The 17,649-nt window shown below is 35.1% G+C and overlaps 1 protein-coding gene across 6 annotated transcripts in view; it reads left to right on the forward strand.

Annotated features, from left to right (window-relative positions):
- The window catches only part of LOC128985741 (centrosomal protein of 164 kDa), a 96,620-nt gene that overhangs the window by 74,395 nt on the left and 4,576 nt on the right, over positions 1–17,649 (forward strand). For 5 of the 6 annotated variants that reach the window (XM_054405567.1, XM_054405568.1, XM_054405573.1 and 2 more), the window contains 16 exons: positions 124–516; positions 922–1,058; positions 2,470–2,551; positions 3,424–4,019; positions 5,772–6,011; positions 6,611–6,756; positions 6,988–7,170; positions 9,177–9,318; positions 10,143–10,331; positions 11,385–11,482; positions 11,871–11,958; positions 12,289–12,413; positions 13,006–13,250; positions 15,329–15,487; positions 15,872–16,083; positions 16,351–16,430. In XM_054405567.1, coding sequence (XP_054261542.1) covers positions 124–516; positions 922–1,058; positions 2,470–2,551; positions 3,424–4,019; positions 5,772–6,011; positions 6,611–6,756; positions 6,988–7,170; positions 9,177–9,318; positions 10,143–10,331; positions 11,385–11,482; positions 11,871–11,958; positions 12,289–12,413; positions 13,006–13,250; positions 15,329–15,487; positions 15,872–16,083; positions 16,351–16,430 — 3,115 coding nt within the window. The remainder of the gene's footprint in view (positions 1–123; positions 517–921; positions 1,059–2,469; positions 2,552–3,423; positions 4,020–5,771; positions 6,012–6,610; positions 6,757–6,987; positions 7,171–9,176; positions 9,319–10,142; positions 10,332–11,384; positions 11,483–11,870; positions 11,959–12,288; positions 12,414–13,005; positions 13,251–15,328; positions 15,488–15,871; positions 16,084–16,350; positions 16,431–17,649) is intronic. The other variant, XM_054405569.1, reaches the window with a different exon arrangement.

Genomic DNA, 17,649 nt, shown 5'->3' on the forward strand with positions numbered 1-17,649 from the left:
ATTATGTTGGTAAATGTTTGCAATAATCCCTTCTACATAAAATTATCACAAAAAATGAACTTACAAATATTTGATACCATAATATTTAGTTTATTTTTTTAATAATAAACTTTTAACTTCCAGGTGGAGGCTCGGCATTTTTAAAATCAAAACAAAAACAAAGCCCAAGTCCTACAGATGAGGCCAAAAAACTTTTGGACGATTCTGGTCTCAAGTCCTTTGAAATCGTCCGCGAAGCAGACAGCTTAGATTCATCAGATGAGAAAAGTCCAAACAACGAAGTTGAAGATAGAAAACTCAAACATTCCTTAAGTCTTGGAGAATCTGGTTTCGACAAGTTGATCAAATCGAAAAAGTTTGTGAGCCTTCAGGAGAGTTTGTCGAGTTTGAAGAGTGAATTGGAGATTTCTTCGAGTGACCTAAAGTCCCCCAATACAAGTGGATTGCGGGGTATTTTGAGGGATAAACCTTCTCCCACTACCAAACTGTGGGATGTCGATCCAGCCCTTCTTACCAGTAAGTTGTTTGTTATCAATAAATTCTTTATTCATATTTTAAAGCTTGATGACTCAGGGCTAAGTTTTAGGCTACAGGATTATTTTTTACACGCAGCTTGTAAAGTAGCCTAGTATACTGCACTCGCTAGATAGCTGCTATCACAAAGCTCAAAAGTACACTTGGCTGGAAATTTTACACACCACTTACATAATTTTGAGCTAACTAGACCAAAGAAAGTTTATTTTCGCCAGAAAAGCCAATTAGGCAAATGGAAGTTCACTCAGTCTACAGGTTTACTGCTTCCTTGGTTTTTATCTCTGGTAACAAGTATTACAACTATCAATTGTTTAAAACTTGTGACTGTGTAAGAGTTTTACAAGCTAACCTGATATTTATGTATTTAAATTCTTTCTTTCCTCCCAGGCGAAGAGAAAGAGAAGCTGCGTATTCAAGAGATGAAAGACGAACGCAAACAGAATGTTAGATTTGCTGATATCATCAATAAGCCAATCAACATTGAGTTTTCCAAGTCAGATTCTGAGGATGAGTCAACGACAAACGTAAGCAAAACCTTTGACTACTACAAACAAGTAAATTGTAAAACTAATTAAAAACTGTACATATACTATTATCTATACAATAATGCAAGGTTAAAAAAGCTTTCACTTGTTAAAATTGTCGCAAGTTTGTAGCAATGGGTACTTTGCTACAAGATACCACCTTATTTCTTATGCATACTTTTTTAACCATGTTTAAATGCATGGGTACCTTGTAGTGAAACATCTGTTATGTCTCGATCATCTGTCATGGTTTGCAAAACTAAAAGAGGAAATATTTTAACTTTCATAGCACCCTTTATTGAGACTTTTACCATTAGGTAATTATTTTCCTGTTAAAACAGAGTTGAACTGGCTACAGCTGGTCCATATATTTTGCTTTGATACGATATTTTATTTTACTATATAAACTCATTACACACAGTATCATAATAGGTTTTACCTACGACCGTTTTTTAAAGTTGCCGTTTCAGTACAGTTCTTAAAATTGAAAAGTATCTCATAACAGCATTGTTTACTTCATAACAGCATAGTTTTACTCATAACAACACGGGTAAAGGACCAATGAGGTTCAAGGATTGAGAGAGAAAAAGTAAAATTGTAATGATTCGAACTTCAACTAATCAGCTGTTTACCAATTTAATTGTTATTGATTGGTGAAATTAGTGTTTGGTTCAATATTTCGTTGCATCACTGTCAGTGGCAATGGGAGGTTATAAACGAAAACATAACCTCTCTTAGAAGTTATAAGTGGTGATTTTTAGTAACTAAAACACTGTCGTAGGTAAAGTAGTGTACGCACCTCGCGTAAATAGTGTTACCGACACTCGTAGAAGTTTTTAAGTCACTCGTCAAGGCTTGTACCTTAAATTTTCTACTTGTGTCGTTAACACTATCTTTACGCAATCGTTGCGTAAACTACCAATAGGTACTTAAATTCTTAAAATTCTTATAGATGTCCACTTTAATATGTAATGTTGATGGTATAACCTGACTACTTAAATTTCTGTCGTTTCTTTTGTTCATAGGCCCAAAAAGTTTTATCAGTTCTTGAATCCTCATTTTGTATATTGGTATATCTCCTGATATTATGATCATAGCTGAAATAATGAAGTGCTAAGAGCTAATAAAAATATTTTTATACCAACAAGTTAATCTCAATCAGCTGATAGGGACATGAATGTCATGGTATTTCAAACAAACTAGTAAAACATTACCCAATAAAACAATAAATTGATTCCACAATGTAACCTTTTGTCAGTCTTATAGAAGTTTTAAAGTTCTGCCTAGGTATTAGAGAAAAGGATTTCAGTCATATAAATTGTCAAATTTTTTGTAATGTTCAATTTTATTATTGTGTAGAATTTTTCATGCAACTGTGAATAATCCTTTCTTACGTGGTTTTCTATTACAGGACTCTTCTAACGATTTGGACGATTTAATCTTGGAAAATATGCACTCTGACGACGAACTTAGGAAGGAAAATAAGCTATTAGGTAAGCTTTAGATTTTAAGAGCTTTATTCAAAATAAGAGACTAATCTAAATTTTTATTGGCTAACTGTTTAGGAAGTGAAAGATGTTTAAAGCCTAATTTTATTTCATATTATATTAATCTTTTAATCTAAATGTAATCAATGTCAGTAAATTTTTACAAGAGTTAATCAATGTGTCTATGGATAGTGTTTCTGGCTTATGGGGACCTAAATTTTTTGTAAAATTATTAGCTATACAAAGTATTGTGGTTCGACAGAAGACCTTAACGTCTACAAAATTTTTTTTCATATAGAAAGATTTGACTTAGTATTATGACTTTTAAACCTGTAAAACATTCTTGCAAACAACTTTTTAAAGAACTAAAGATTCTAACCGTCCCTAATTTGTATATTCTTAAATGTTTATTGTATGTGAAATCAAATTTTGAAAAACTCCACAGTGAAAATAATCGACACAATTATAACACTAGATTTCATACAGATTTTCAATATCCTATACACGGATTAAATCTTGTGGAAAGGACACCTTCTTATATGGGTAAAAGATTTTTTAACAATTTGCCTGGGTACTACAAATCTATAATAGGATTAGTATCTTTTAAAGAAAAAATTTTTGAATTTTTATTGGAAAAGAATTATTATAGTATTGGTCAGTTTCTTGAAGATAAATCAATGTGAATTGTTTGTTTTGTTACCTACTATGTATTTATTTTTACCAATATAAGCTAGTTTATTTTAGTATAGTTTGACAATGTCACCTGTTTTGTCTGGCTGTGCCAGAGCATAAAAAAAAAACGTTTTGTGGCAATAAAGATGACTTTGACTTTGACTTTGACTTTGCAAAATATGATAAAAGAGTGTGTTGTGTTTCAGAAAATTCTCTAAAACTGCACATGAAATTAGACGACAATGAGAATACAAAAATTGATAGTTCGCCCGAGTCGCTAACAAAAGACATGAGCTCACCAGGAAGCAACAAATCCAACAGAAACATCATCTCAAGGCTCTCTGACCTTGGCATGGATTCAAAGAAGAAACGAGATACCAAAACAAATACTGAAAGCGACAACATCAACAGAGAAAGTGGCAATTGGCTGACGGATACAGAAGACATCATGAATCAGAACGAGAAGAAAATACAAGCTTTAAGAAAAAATGTTTATGATGTTACAAAAATTAGTTGGGACGCAGAAAACAATCCGATAGACAAACATCTGACTGAGTTGGGATTTGCACAAACTCAAGGGATTTCTCCACGAAAACAAGGCAGTCTTTCGCCAGTGAAGAAGACCCAGATGGAAATCTTGAACAAAGAACTGATGGATTCATATCAGTTGTCGGTGCAGAAAATGAAACAAGACTCAGGTGACTTTGATTTGAAACAGATGAGCGATGATGTTGGTGATGGCATTGTGAAATCTAAAGACGTCCGAAAGTCTAGACTTATGCCGAATGTTGATCTGCAAAAGGTTTGTAGCTATACATGTTATATACCTATCGGTTCCTACAAAAATAGTAGCCAACCATATTCAAGTTAGCCAGCTTTGTTATTAACTTAGCTGTTAAAATTAGTATTTTGGAACTGTTAACATTTAACAGTAGTTTCATCTTTCTGTTCAGCATATTATTTTGATTGTTGTATGTTTACAAATTTATCCTATAGTAGCAAGTCCCTTAATTGGTATTGTGCCTTCAAAAGAATATATTAAAATAGATTAATCTGTTACTAACTCATGCTCCTATTCCTTATTTCCTATTTCCTCCATTTCCTATTCCTTTACATTTTTACCAGGGTTTGTAGTGAAGATTAGGCCTACTCACTGAATTCATCATGTTTACCTGACCCTGACATCGATCTGATTTTCTAACAAGGGTTGTTTTGAACCAATGATAGCTGAGTCTATGGCCAGTAGTTAGCAACTTTTGAAAAGCGTTGAGAAAAGGTTGATAATAATAGGCTGGACTTAGTTACCACTTTTAAATCAAAAGAACTTATTTATATAACTTTACTCTAGTGTTTTTGTTTTGGACTAGGTTAAGAAGATCATTCTTGTAGATTTAAGGTAGAATGGCGGTCCCCGGTGTTGCACATAGAGGAGGGATGTAGTTTTACAGATTTGAAAAACTTTTGATCTACATCAATTTAACATGTAATACAGGATCAAAGGGTAACCGTTTTTAGCTTTATTTTCTTTGTATATTTAAATCTGTGGCATTTATTCACGATTTTTGTATCGGTCCAAACCCTGGTCTTGTTACTATCTAACAACAGATTTAACATGTTTGCTGCGGCCCATCAAATGGCAGGCGTAGCCCCAGTGCGGCGCAGCCCGCAGCGTCGAACAAACCCGATTGCCGGGTGATTGGCTTGCATATTTCGGTATGACGAATATCAAATAACGTGTGGTGATGTCCTGTTTCATGACAAGAGTCAACGTAGTTTGCCAAACACCCACAGTAGATGCCATTATTTTACAATAAAACACACTAATATAGCACAAAATTACAATATAAAGGTTTAATTACCTTCAGTCTCCAGTTCAAAGTAAGTAGATTAATGCGACCTAGGTTTCAGCACGACGTTGTGCTATCATCAGGCTTCCAGTTGAAAATGTTAATCGAAAATGTTAACTGGAGACTGAAGGTAATTAAACCATTATATTAGCTATAAACCAGTTCAGGGGCAATTCCACATCTAATAATGTAAAAACTACAAAATTACAGTTAACAAACGTAATGAGTGAGTCAAAATCCACCAGGTATAGTTTCGGAACGAGTAATACAAACGGATTGCACCACAAAACTGCCACTGTCATACACGAAGCACGGACAAAAATACTCCGACCTACACCGGAGTGCGGCTGCACTCAAACCGAATAATTTGGCGGGTGCACACTACACGCACGCAATGTGTTAACCTACCTTATTTTAACTTTTTGTTAGATAGCCTCATCAACTGATATTTCACTGACAAATCTTTATTTAAATAATTCGTTAGATATTTACAGTTTTTCACTTGGCCCTGGTTCACTATACCTTTCTGAGTGTTTGGTTTTTTTCAGTCCACTATGATCGATAACTATTTGAATCATTTATAGCCTCCCTAAAGCCTGTCTGTAAAGCCTCATGTCCGTGAAAACTACAGTATCAGACTTTGTATTGCATGATTGTAAAATGCACAATGACTATGAATATGATACATTGTCTACATCTGGTTGCAGGTTTTCCAGAGTGTAAAGGAAAGTCTTCTGAACAGCTCTGAGCACAGCGACAGTGAGTTGGAACCCATGGAGACCAGTCCCCTTGGTCCCGGAGAAGAGGATGAATCCGGAGCAGGGTACAAGACGGACGACCGCACCTGGGAGAAGTTCAACCGGAACAAGGACAGGAAGTTTGAGGATTACAAGGAACGGCAGAAGAAAGTATTTGAAGAGAAGAAGTCTGTGGTGTACCAGGAATATGTGAGTGTGAAGTTATGTGTGGTTTTGCTACAAGTGTTACTCAGTTTTTCTAAAGAAGTATTTTACAATTTAAAGCTAATTGAACATATGAAAGTGAAAAAGCCACTTTCATAGGTTCACCTATGAAAAAACCTATGAAAGTGAATTTTTGACCTAAGCTTAACGAAGAGTAATTTATTTCATGGTTTAATATTTAATATTTCATTTGATATCGTTAAAACAACAAATTACTTTCAGGAAACATGGTATACCTTATTTACTAGAGCTATAGGCTACTTTATAGACAAATATACTTACTTTATAGACCATCATTAATTTAAATTTATCAATCTAGGCTAACCTACTGTATTAAGATACAAATTAAATACTTCCTAAACTTGATCTATGAATCAAAAAGGGACAAAGGGGGGAAAGTGTTAAATGAAAAAGGGGCAAGATAAAATTTTCTATGAATCATAGATGTAGAAACCTTAACCTAAATTTTAGAAGGCCATTTGTTTACATATAAAATGCATTTTATTTACCTCTCCATATACCTTTTTTAAGCAAATACAGCAATTTCACAACATTTATCTAAGCCATGTTCTTGTTACACCTAGGATGACACAATGGAAGACATTAGAAATGAACTGAGAAGGCAAGAATCAATAGAACGTCAGAGAATCCATGCGGAAGTACAGCAAAGCATGATGAAGTACAGAGAAGAAGTGGAAAAAGAGAAGAATGAGAGAGAAGCTGAGATTAGGTAATATTTTAAAAGACTCTTAATCCAAAACATTTTAATTTAAAAAATAAATATTTTAATACCATCACAAATTACAATTTACAAACTATTTTTTGTAATGAAATCCATACATAGGTAAATAATAAATATCCTATCAATAACGACCAGACCATGTTTTTTTTTTAGTTCAAAATCATCAAATTAAAAATAAATTTCATTATTTTCATCCATAGTTATTTTTTGTTGTTGTAGGAACTTATGCGAAGAGTATCTGAAAGAGCTAGAGGCAATGTTATCAAAAGAGAAGGAATTGAAAATAAAGAAAATGAAAGAAGAACATGAAATGTTTATGAAGGATCAGGAAAAGAAACTAAGTGAGGAAAAGGCACAGTTTGAAGAAGAGAAAATGATCAGGATGCATACAAGTTCATCACAGTAAGTTTACGTTGTAATTTCTTCAAGTTTGATGCATTTTGAGGTTTTGATGGTTTAAACAATACATTTATTCTATTTACAAATTTAAATTACTGTAATTTTTCCAATATAGAGAAAGATCTCCTTTGGAGAGCTTTGTTGCTGACTTTAATCAACTTCTAGATAAGTGAAACCTGTGGTCTAACGTGAGGTCTGAACTACAGAGTTGTGGCATTATCACCTGGCTATTGAACATAGTTGTATTTAGCCACCAACAGGTTGTGCTGGTGTAAATTATTGATTTATTTATAGAATATGCTACGCTAGCTTTTTAGCAAACTGAAATAACAACTTGTTCTTAACTATAACGTCCTTTTTGTCATATAGAATAACAGTAAGAAAAACTAAGGGCAATAACAGAATTTAAGATTGTAGCAGACTCTGGAAACGGCTCATCCAACTGCGTTCTTTTATAGTAAACATTTTGCAGACAGATGCTGGTCCATTAAGATTAAATATCTATTTCAACATTCTGTAATAATTTCATTTGCCCTAATTTCATTTGGTTGCCCATGAAGTGCATGTATTTCGTCTTCTCATCAATTAATTTGTAGGCCCATTTTCTCAGTTTTTTTTTTTTTTTTTTTTTATGAACAGTCTGGTTAGCTCCTTTCTTATTTCATTTCTGTTTTTTTAAACAGGATGACTACATCATCCGCAAAAGCTAGGATGTTTTTTCCCCATTTTCAAGTCTTTATTTGTTTGCCTTACTTATTGGAGGGCAACTTTTAAGGCTATGCTAAATAATATAGGTGACAGTCCATCACCCATTCAATACTCGATGCTCACATAAAATATTGAGCATGTAGTGTTCAAAATGAAAACATAAAATAGAAACTGAACTAATTCATGCTTAGAATCGAGTGGCCAAAAGACAATAACAAGATAAACCAAAGGGTGCGCTGTCTGATGATCTGAGGCGATACCGAGATTGGATTTGGAGCTTTATAATCATAATATTCAATTCAATTCAATTCAAAACTACTTTATTCATTTCCTGTACATAATACATTGAATAGTGTCAACAGTTGCAAGTAGGCCTAATAGTTATTAAATACATTTCTAACATAGTAAAATAAAAACAAAATTTCACAAACTTAATTTTTTTTTTAGTCTAAACAAAAAATACATAAATTGAAATTGTTTTTGACTTCAAAGACTATTCAACTCTTCAAAAGAAAAAATAGCCTTGCTGATGAGAAATCTCTTTAATTTATTTTTAAATATTGTTTTGGAAGTCTCTGATTTAATTTTGATTGGGAGATTATTATAAAATTTTGATCCCGCATACATGGGTTTTTTCTCAAAAAGTTTTAGACTATGGTGGCCAATTGCAAGGTTTTCCCGATTTCTGGTGAAATAGTTATGACTATCCCCAACTCGTTCCAAATCATGAAGTCTGTCCTTTACTGATAAAATTGTTTCATAAACGTACATTCCGTTAATTGTCATTATATTTTCTGATTTAAAATGTTCTTTATTAACAGAAGTTTCAAAATCTAAATTGCAGATAATTCTAATAGCTTTCATTTGCTTTTTTAGAATAGAATTAAAATTGTAATCACTAGTTGCACCATACAGTGAAATCCCAAAAGATATACTTGAGTGGATATATGAAAAATATATAACTTTTAGAGTTTGTTTTTCACATAAGGGTTTCAATCTAGATAAAGCAAATAATCCTGATGTGATTTTGGCAAGTAACTTTTCAACGTGACTGTTCCATTTCAGATTTTTATCAATTACCAATCCCAAGAATTTCATGTTGTCCATACTTAGAATTTCTGTGTTCTTGAGTCTGATGATTGGTTTATTTTGATCCCCTAATTCTCGAGTTTGAAAATTAATGAAATTTGTCTTATCTGGATTAAGAAGCAAATTATTAGAATTAAAAAAAATATTTAAAACTGCTAATATAGTTAACTGTGAGATTTTTTTGTAAAACTAATGTTCTTTTATTTTTCTAGGCTGGAAAAAATTGTTGCCGAACTCAAAGAAAAAGAAGATCAAGAAATTGCTCGGCTAAAAGAACAAAGTGAGAAAAAACTTGAAGCAGTCCGCAAACAAGTAGAAGAGGAACAGGCGGAACAGGAAAAAAGGCATAAACAAGTAAGAGTCAAAGTTTTTAGCATGTGAAGTGTTTTTAGAATTGAAAGTCAAAGTGTTTGTCAAAGTGTTTTTAGAATTGAAAACTTGTTACTCTACGAAGGATGCCCAATGCTGAGAGGCTTCAACCATTCCATTATTTGCTCCCGATCTTTTTAAATTTGTCTGAGGCCCTTATGTCTTAGTCGCGGGGTAAATGGAATGGATGGGTGTCCCTTTGTCTTATAGTGAATTTTATTGTTACAACACAGTAGACTCCCACTTATCCGGACTCCTCGGGACCGAGGCCAATCCGGATAACAGTTTTTCCTGTTAAACCGATGTCCCCAAAAACTCGTTAAAACGGACCGTTTACTGTGATATTTGAAATAAATTTAGGGGAGCATTGTATTTAGACACGTGATCACTGGTCTCAAATCTTTACCAAGAGAAGAGTCGTTTCAGTACCGCCCACTTCCTGCCGATCTAGTCCGGTTAAACCAATGTGCTGATAAAAATTGTCCGGTTAAAGAGATGTCATTTCTGCCGATTGTAATCCGGTTAAACCAATGTCCGGTTAAAAGGTGTCCGGATAAGAGGGAATCTACTGTAGTGGTATATTTGTTTTGGTCAGTCAATTTTTTTGTTAAAGTATGTAATGATTCCTTCAGAACGGAAACGGTTAGTGGTTTCTAAGTAGGTAAATTTAATGTTTTTGAATAGGTTTGACAATAATAAAAATTATTTTTATTAATTTCCATGTTGCTTGACCTATCCGCTTGTGAGATGTTGCCACGTCGCCACGTCCATGGATAATCAAGACGCTACTGTAGTCTTAACCTTTGCAGGAGCTGGCCATTGTGGAAGCTGAGTACGAGAGAGTTCTGGGAGACAAGCAGAGAGCGAAGGAACAACTTAAGGCCCAGCAGGAGGCTGAGATAGCAGCCACCAAGGCACAGCACCAGGCAGCACTGGACCTGCTGGCGGAGCAGCACACTGTAATGGTGCGTCAGCTGGAGGACCAGGCCAGAGAAGAGGTAAGATAAAACATTCAAGACGCCGGTCATATGTTTTGGAAGTTCTTTTTTGTGGATGGTGGATACTAAGTATTTGAGGGGTTGTTGCGGACATTTTCTATCACGATTAGTAAAAGACAAGTTTTCAGATTTTTTGGGACCTGGAATCTGTTCCCATCCTCAGCTGAGAAAGAACTTAAGACATAACAAGATTAGTAAACAAACTCAGCTGAATCTGTACAATCACATAGAATAACTTCACAGAAAACTGTATAGTAAATCAGAGCAATGTACGAAAATGAAACGTGTAACAGTACAATAGGTTAGTTGTCACAAAGTTGGGTAGGAGCGAATCAGCACGTCTTCACAAGTTGGTGGCTCAAGCGAGACCACCATCTTCTTTCTGTGTGGTTATTTGTGATTTTCCAGCTTTTTGTTTTGACGACTGAAACCACAGAAATCTAAACATAGAACTTGACTTTGAATCGGCAGGAGTTCGTTTGACAAAATTTTTGAATAGTGTGACGAGACTAATCTTACTTTAAGGGCGGGAATCGGCTAGAATAGTAGTGGAAGGAACACAACATTTATCTCAGATTCAAACGATTAGCTGGCTGCGATGGACGCTTGATGGAGACAATAATTTACAAAAACACTCGTAAAAAGTATCGAGACATTTGATTTCTAGTGTGGAGGAGGACTTCATAGGTGGGAGCCTCAATAATTGGGTTCATAAACATTGGGACTCGTCTGTAGTAATTTTTTAGCTTTACTTGGGCAGTTGTCTGTTTAGTAGGCCTAGGGGTTATAAATATGGCTAGTCATAATATTTAATTAACAGCTTGTCGGGCACAATGGAGTATTTAATAAATCTCCCCATTCTCTTCTAATAAAAGCAGGCCAGAAGTCAACATAGTTATATTGAAAGTACCAGTCCAGTGTAAAGTTTTAATAATTGTAGTTGTGTTTTTGAGAAATGAAATTAGTAAAATCAATACAAGAAATTGCCTAACATAATACAAGATTTTAAAATTGAAATTGAATTTCTTATATAAATTATTATTATTTTTGCAGGAAGAATTCATGAGGAGAAAACATTGTGAAAAAATGGAAACGTTGAATGCCCAGCTTAGTCGTACGTCTGAAAAAGAGGATGTCACACAGCTAAACAGGTGAGTGTAACTTTTATTTCAATTATTTAACAAACGTTAATAAGCATTTAGTAACATAGCAAACTAATATAAAAAGAGTTGCTCCTACTCTTTAACAACATTTTACAACATAAATTAGGACAAGAGTGTATAATTTCAGTAATTTAAAACAGCACATTCTGGACAATAATTCACGAGCTATAATTTTATAATAAGTTTGTTGTGCTTAAATCATAGGCTACTATAGTTAACAAAACATAATTTAATCAATCTTATTACTGAAAGTTTTCAGATAAACTGTAATTTTTAAGATTCATTAATTACAGGTATGTCCATTTACATGATGCTATTGTAGTATACTTTTTTTATTGTGTTATTGCTTTACATAATAATATTTTTCAATTTGCAGAGAGTTTGAAAAGGTTCGATGTGAAAAGAGACTTTTGGAGGACAAGTATAAATCCCTCAAGGAAAAATATGTTCGACTCAAAAGCGAGGTAAGGGTAAAGATATATTATTATTATTATATCAGACTTAGATACGAGTTTGCCAAAAACAAAAACTAATCGATGTTTTAAATAAACCTGTTCTATTTATTTTGGGGAGATCTGGGGCTCAGGTGAGAAACACACAAATGTAGTTAGTCTTTTGGGAGATAACTATGTTTCCTAACTACCCAATGTGAAAAACTTGCTTTTGGTTCACACTGTTCCCAACAAATACTGGACATATTATGAAACTAAATAAGATATATTAAGTGTTAAAATAAGAAGATAAACACATTAGAATTAATGAACCATTTATCAATCCATAAATAATGTTGGCAGGTTCGTCTGTCAATGGAAAGGAAACGTCAGGCTAAGTTGAACCGACAGCTGCAACACCAGCGAGATCCTGCGTCCACTACGGAGGATACCTCAGCTGACCATGGAAAACCTCCACTGGCTCGCAGGTAACAAAAACATTCATGCAACTGTAGGACTAGCTGCTCTGAAATAATTTTGTTATAGTAGTTTAAGCAACCATAGCGTAAAGATAGTGTCAACGATTCTAATTGAAGTTCAAAGCATTACAATTTTACTTCTTTTCTCTCAAACCTTGAACCACAGTGGTCCGTTACCCGTGTTGTTTAGGAAAAACAATGCTGTTAAGTAAGTAAACAATGCTGTTAAGAGAATCTTCTCAACTCTTAGAACTGATTAGAAATGGCTAGTTAAAAAAAACGGTCGTTGGTTAAAATAGTTAAAAGCTAACATTATAGTAGATACAGTGGTACTTAGAGTAAAACTAAGAAGTTGTGTGTGGTTGTTTCAACAGTTTTTGTTCTACTGTATTTCTGTCCTTGCTCTGTATGACCACATTTGTGTACAAGAACCTACCTGTTTTTTTTACTATGGGCCAGAGCTGAAATCTAGAAACAAAAATTAAAAATTATACAACATTTAATCTATAACAAATTTAATATTTTAAAGTTGGACTAATAATCTTTTTTGGTGCTAATTTTCTGTTTGAAATCTAGTTAAGAAATCTAATCTGTTCCCCAGGAAACTTGTGCCTGCGTTTTCGTCAGATGAGGGAACAGGTGACAATGCAAACGGAACGCCCAAAACAATCAAACGACGACCCAAGCTGACAGCGTCGATGACGACCTCGTCAGCGGCAGAACAGTCGTCCAGCTCTGCACCGCCTCAGCGGCCAAAAAACGTATGGAATCCTTCCCCCCGACAGAGGAGGGAAGGAGTTTCATCGGCTGAGGACAATCACACTTCGGTCTCGGAAGAGATACAATGTGAGTCCAACATTTGTGTTGTGATATTTGCAGCATTTATTCTGAAACGTAATTCCAGTTGTCAAAGATTAGCAGTGATCTGATTTGCCCTAAAGTCTGAGTGAACTATGTATGTTAAAAAAGAAAATCGTTGAACTATACAGTCGAACCTCTTTAATCCAAACCCTTGTAATCCGAACATCCACTAATCCAAACGCCTCATTACAGTACTCTATACACAGTACAGTAGTTCTTTATTGTATACTGTATTTATTGATGTACGCACCGTAATTATTTCAATTGTAATGTACAGTACTGTTTATTCCCTATGTTTACTACTGTATTAAATAAACACTTTATTTTACTTTATAAAGGCATTTTTCACTTTTCCCTACCTATTGTTATGTAAAAACAATATGTTCTGTAATCCGAACTATTAAATAGTCCGAACTACCCCCGGTCCCAATTAGTTCGGTTTAAAGAGGTTCTACTTTATTTAAATTTAGATGTAGAATCATAGATAGTCAAAATATGCAACAGAATATAAGATGTTTAATTTCTGGGACTGGCTTCCTAGTTTCATTTAAGAACATCTTACGATCACCAAAAAGTAATCATTAGAGCCGTCCTAGCAGGGCCGGGGATAGTAGCTAGTAAGGGCTAGACCACTCCGCCGGTGTACCTGCATCCCGCTCGATTCACCCTGTGACGTCACGTGGTTGTCAGCCGTGCCTGTGCTGTAGTATGATGGCAATGCTCTGCAGCGCGCGCGCCCTGTTTCGAATTAAAATTCCCGCTAAATTTAAAGACCTATTTTGTTAACCTCTGGCATTCTTAAAAGGAAATTAAATTGTCTATGGAATGGTGTAACTTGTCCATATGAATATTATTATTTACTATTTATTATTGAAGATCAAAGTACGAAGAACTGACCTAGACTTTGAACATATGGTTACTTTAATTATGTTTTTGAAAAGAATATGAAATATTTAACTCAAATTAACATCTGTAACTCAAATTAAATAAATAAATAAAGTATCTTAACTTGAATATCACAATATGTCTTAATAAGCAGTAGTTAAGGGATCGACTTCCATGACGTGATCACACTAAGGAAACTCCCAATAACTCATCAGGTATGCCAACAAAAACATGTAAAAAAAACATCTGCAAATTGTCTCAAGTTACCCCGTTTTACGGTACTTGTTTTTTACAGTTTTTGTTCAAAACTCATACTTTGTAAACACCTACAATTTCAATCGTGCTCTTTAGCTTTTTAGAGCTGCAAGATATTCTTACGTTTTATGCTAGCTAAAACTTTATTTTTTCGTCTAGCTAATTTCAGTTGCGATTTTAAGATTACTACTTCAGTTTGTAGTTTTTCATTTATTTCTGTTTTAATTGTACGTGCTTTGCAATTGATCACATCGGGTATTCCATCGCGATTCATCTCTGTGCCAGTGCCACATTCTCCGGGATTTTACAAACAATAATTTCATAGGAAACAGATGAAAATCATAAAAAAACTATCAGTCAGTCACATATTATTTGACTTCAGAACACTTCTAACCACAGCTAACATTAAAACTGAACTACATACTTAGCACATTGAATGTAAACAAACAAGGGGTTCATTGCAGAATCGCTGGGCGAGGCAACCACGTGACGTCACGCGGCCGCCGACCCCCCCACTACCTGGCGCAGCGGCTTCTGCCAAACATCAAAAGAGTGGTCTAGCCCTTACTAGCTACTATCCCCGGCCCTGCGTCCTAGAACCTTGGAAATCCAAGAATTGTACATGAATTTTGATGGCTGGGAAAATGTCTGTGAATTCTACCAGAGTTTTGTATAGAACAGGGAAATTTTGGATTTTGGATAATCACCGATCCAACAAAATACAACCTTTTATGCATAATTGAGCTCTAGAATCATTGTAAAAATTGCACCAGTTGTATTCTTCTTGTGCATAACTTGTACAAAAAGAATAAAGATGATTTTATTAGATTAATGTAGAAGCAAAAGTATTGTAGGATTCAGAGGGTAACATAGTAAAGAAATATGACTCATTATATTTTCAATTGTGATGTCTGTTGGATTAGTGGAGCAGGATGACTGTGCAGACGACAAGTGGGTACAGTCTGCGTTGAGTCCGCTGGAGAATCTGCGTAAACAGCTGGAGAAGCTGGATGACCTTGAGGAGCAGTTCCCTACCTCTGTACACACGGACACGTACCTGCGATACCCCTTCTCTGGCCCAGGTAAACCACCATACTGTAAACAAGGAAAATTTTGGAAAAATTACTAGTAGATATTTTTATAGGATGGCTGAAGGAGATTCCTTTGTTAATGATCCTTTTGAAATAGACGTTTTTTCTGTATGTGTGTGTTATAGTACTGGGCGACTTACTTAAAATCGACTATAGACCTATTTGAATTTCAACCAAATATTTATTTAATCCACAGTTATTGTATAATTCAGTACTTTTTTCACAGCCCTGGTCTAGTACCTACAGAGAAAGAATTCTGAATTGGTGGCCCAGTTTCAAATCTCACCAATTGCTTTTTTTAGATTCCACATAAAGCTGTTCATCTTAAGAACATGTTGGACTACTTATCTATAAAACTAAAAAATTGTTTCTCAGGTAATGAGAAGTTACATTGTATCAGTGACCGACTGATTGTTGTAGCGGGTGGTAGCTGTGAGCTGGATTTTTACCGTCATCGTCTGCACCTGGAGCGGGAGGCGGTGAGGAGAGCCAAGCAAGCCTTGGCGGAGCAGCGACTCAACATTGAGGCCCGACAACTACAACTGCGTCATCGGCAACACTCACAGACACTTAACACATTTCATCAGGTACTGTAGTAGCTCCATTGGGGGTTGATGCTTGAATCATATATTTATTTCACCAATCCTTTGAACCTCAAAGGCCGATGTATCAACCATAAAGCGTAACCTACAACTATCCGACTAATAGCTGTATCTGACAAGAGCTGTAGACATACTTTTTTACATTTTAGTTTTGATGGAAGTTGTATATTTACTTTATACACTCCATTAATGTTCTCAACTTTAATATTTAGCAAAATCATACATTTCATGCAAGTTCTCTTTCTATTCCAGGAAGAACGGGACCTTACGGATATGGAAGTTAGTCTGCATCGTACAAGAGCCTTGCTAGGGGAGAAAATTATTCGTCTTAGGTGAGTAAGCTATCTCCAAACATGGCCGTAATAAGTAATATCAAAAAATGCTATTTTTATTCAATACAATCTTAAACATTCTCCCATCAATTATGATTTTTGTAGTTTCTGCTTGCAATATGCTTGTTGCATCATCTACCCCAGGAGTCTCCAAACTATCAAGAGGTTTTGTACGGCCCGCGTTGGCATGAGCGATGTGTGATAAAATTATGATCGTAGCTGTAGCTGAACCAAGATGAAGTGCCTGGTGGCCATTTCTGGCTGTGGTGAGTTATCGCCGCGCCACACCGGTTGCCGGTTGTCACTGTTGTCTGTACACTGTGAGGTTAGGTATTCACTGTCATTTGGTGTTTGTAGTTTGTTTTGTTTTACTAAGCTTTCAGACTTTGGTATAAACCAACAGGAAAATGACAACTCAAAATTACACCAACCCAAAACAGATTACAAGAGATTAAACTTTTTCCTTGTCAGATTGCACTAAATGTCGACTTTGCAAGTCTAATTTTGGAAAATTCGCGACCCCCTGACACCCCCCCCCCCACGGGTTTTTGTGGTCCGGTTGGCCTGCAAGGTATTTAAATCTTGTTTTTTTGTGCAAGCGTTTGGAGACCCCTCATTTACCCTAATCTGTTTTCCCTGCTTGTCTTCTAGCAAAGTGATATCCTCTATATGCCTTTTCATGGGAGTATATGTAGGAGCTTATATAGGAAGTTTCACACGGGTTCCAAAAAACTATGCCTCTTCACTATTCACTTCTTATATTTTTCAGGCTTCCTTCTTTAAGCATCGCAAACCTACCCTGTAGGGTTTGACCAGGAAAAATAATAAATAAATAAGTTGCCCTGTCTAAGACCCTTTTACTGCTACAGACACTCAAGTGTCTCTCTAGGACCTAGATTTATAAAGCGTGACCCACAACTATCCGACTAATAGCTGTATCTGACAAGAGCTGTAGACAAACTTTTATATGTATGGGTCATCCCATTTGCTCGACCCATCCCTATACTAAATTCTTCATTCATAGTCTACAATTCTTATGGGAGATAGTTGTGCTAGGATCGTTACAGGAAACAACTTTCTTATTGTCATGTGGGTGCATCAACTCTCTTCAAAACCCTTGTGAAAATACTTAAATTAATTGACTTATTTCTGTTCATTTTACCTTATACTTTTAAAATATAACTCAATAACATTACCTATATGATTTATGATTTTGTTT

The sequence above is a fragment of the Macrosteles quadrilineatus genome, unplaced genomic scaffold (genome assembly GCF_028750875.1).
Source record: "Macrosteles quadrilineatus isolate MER2022 unplaced genomic scaffold, UCM_ALF_1.0 Scaffold_2__2_contigs__length_208266976, whole genome shotgun sequence".
Taxonomy (NCBI): domain Eukaryota; kingdom Metazoa; phylum Arthropoda; class Insecta; order Hemiptera; family Cicadellidae; genus Macrosteles; species Macrosteles quadrilineatus.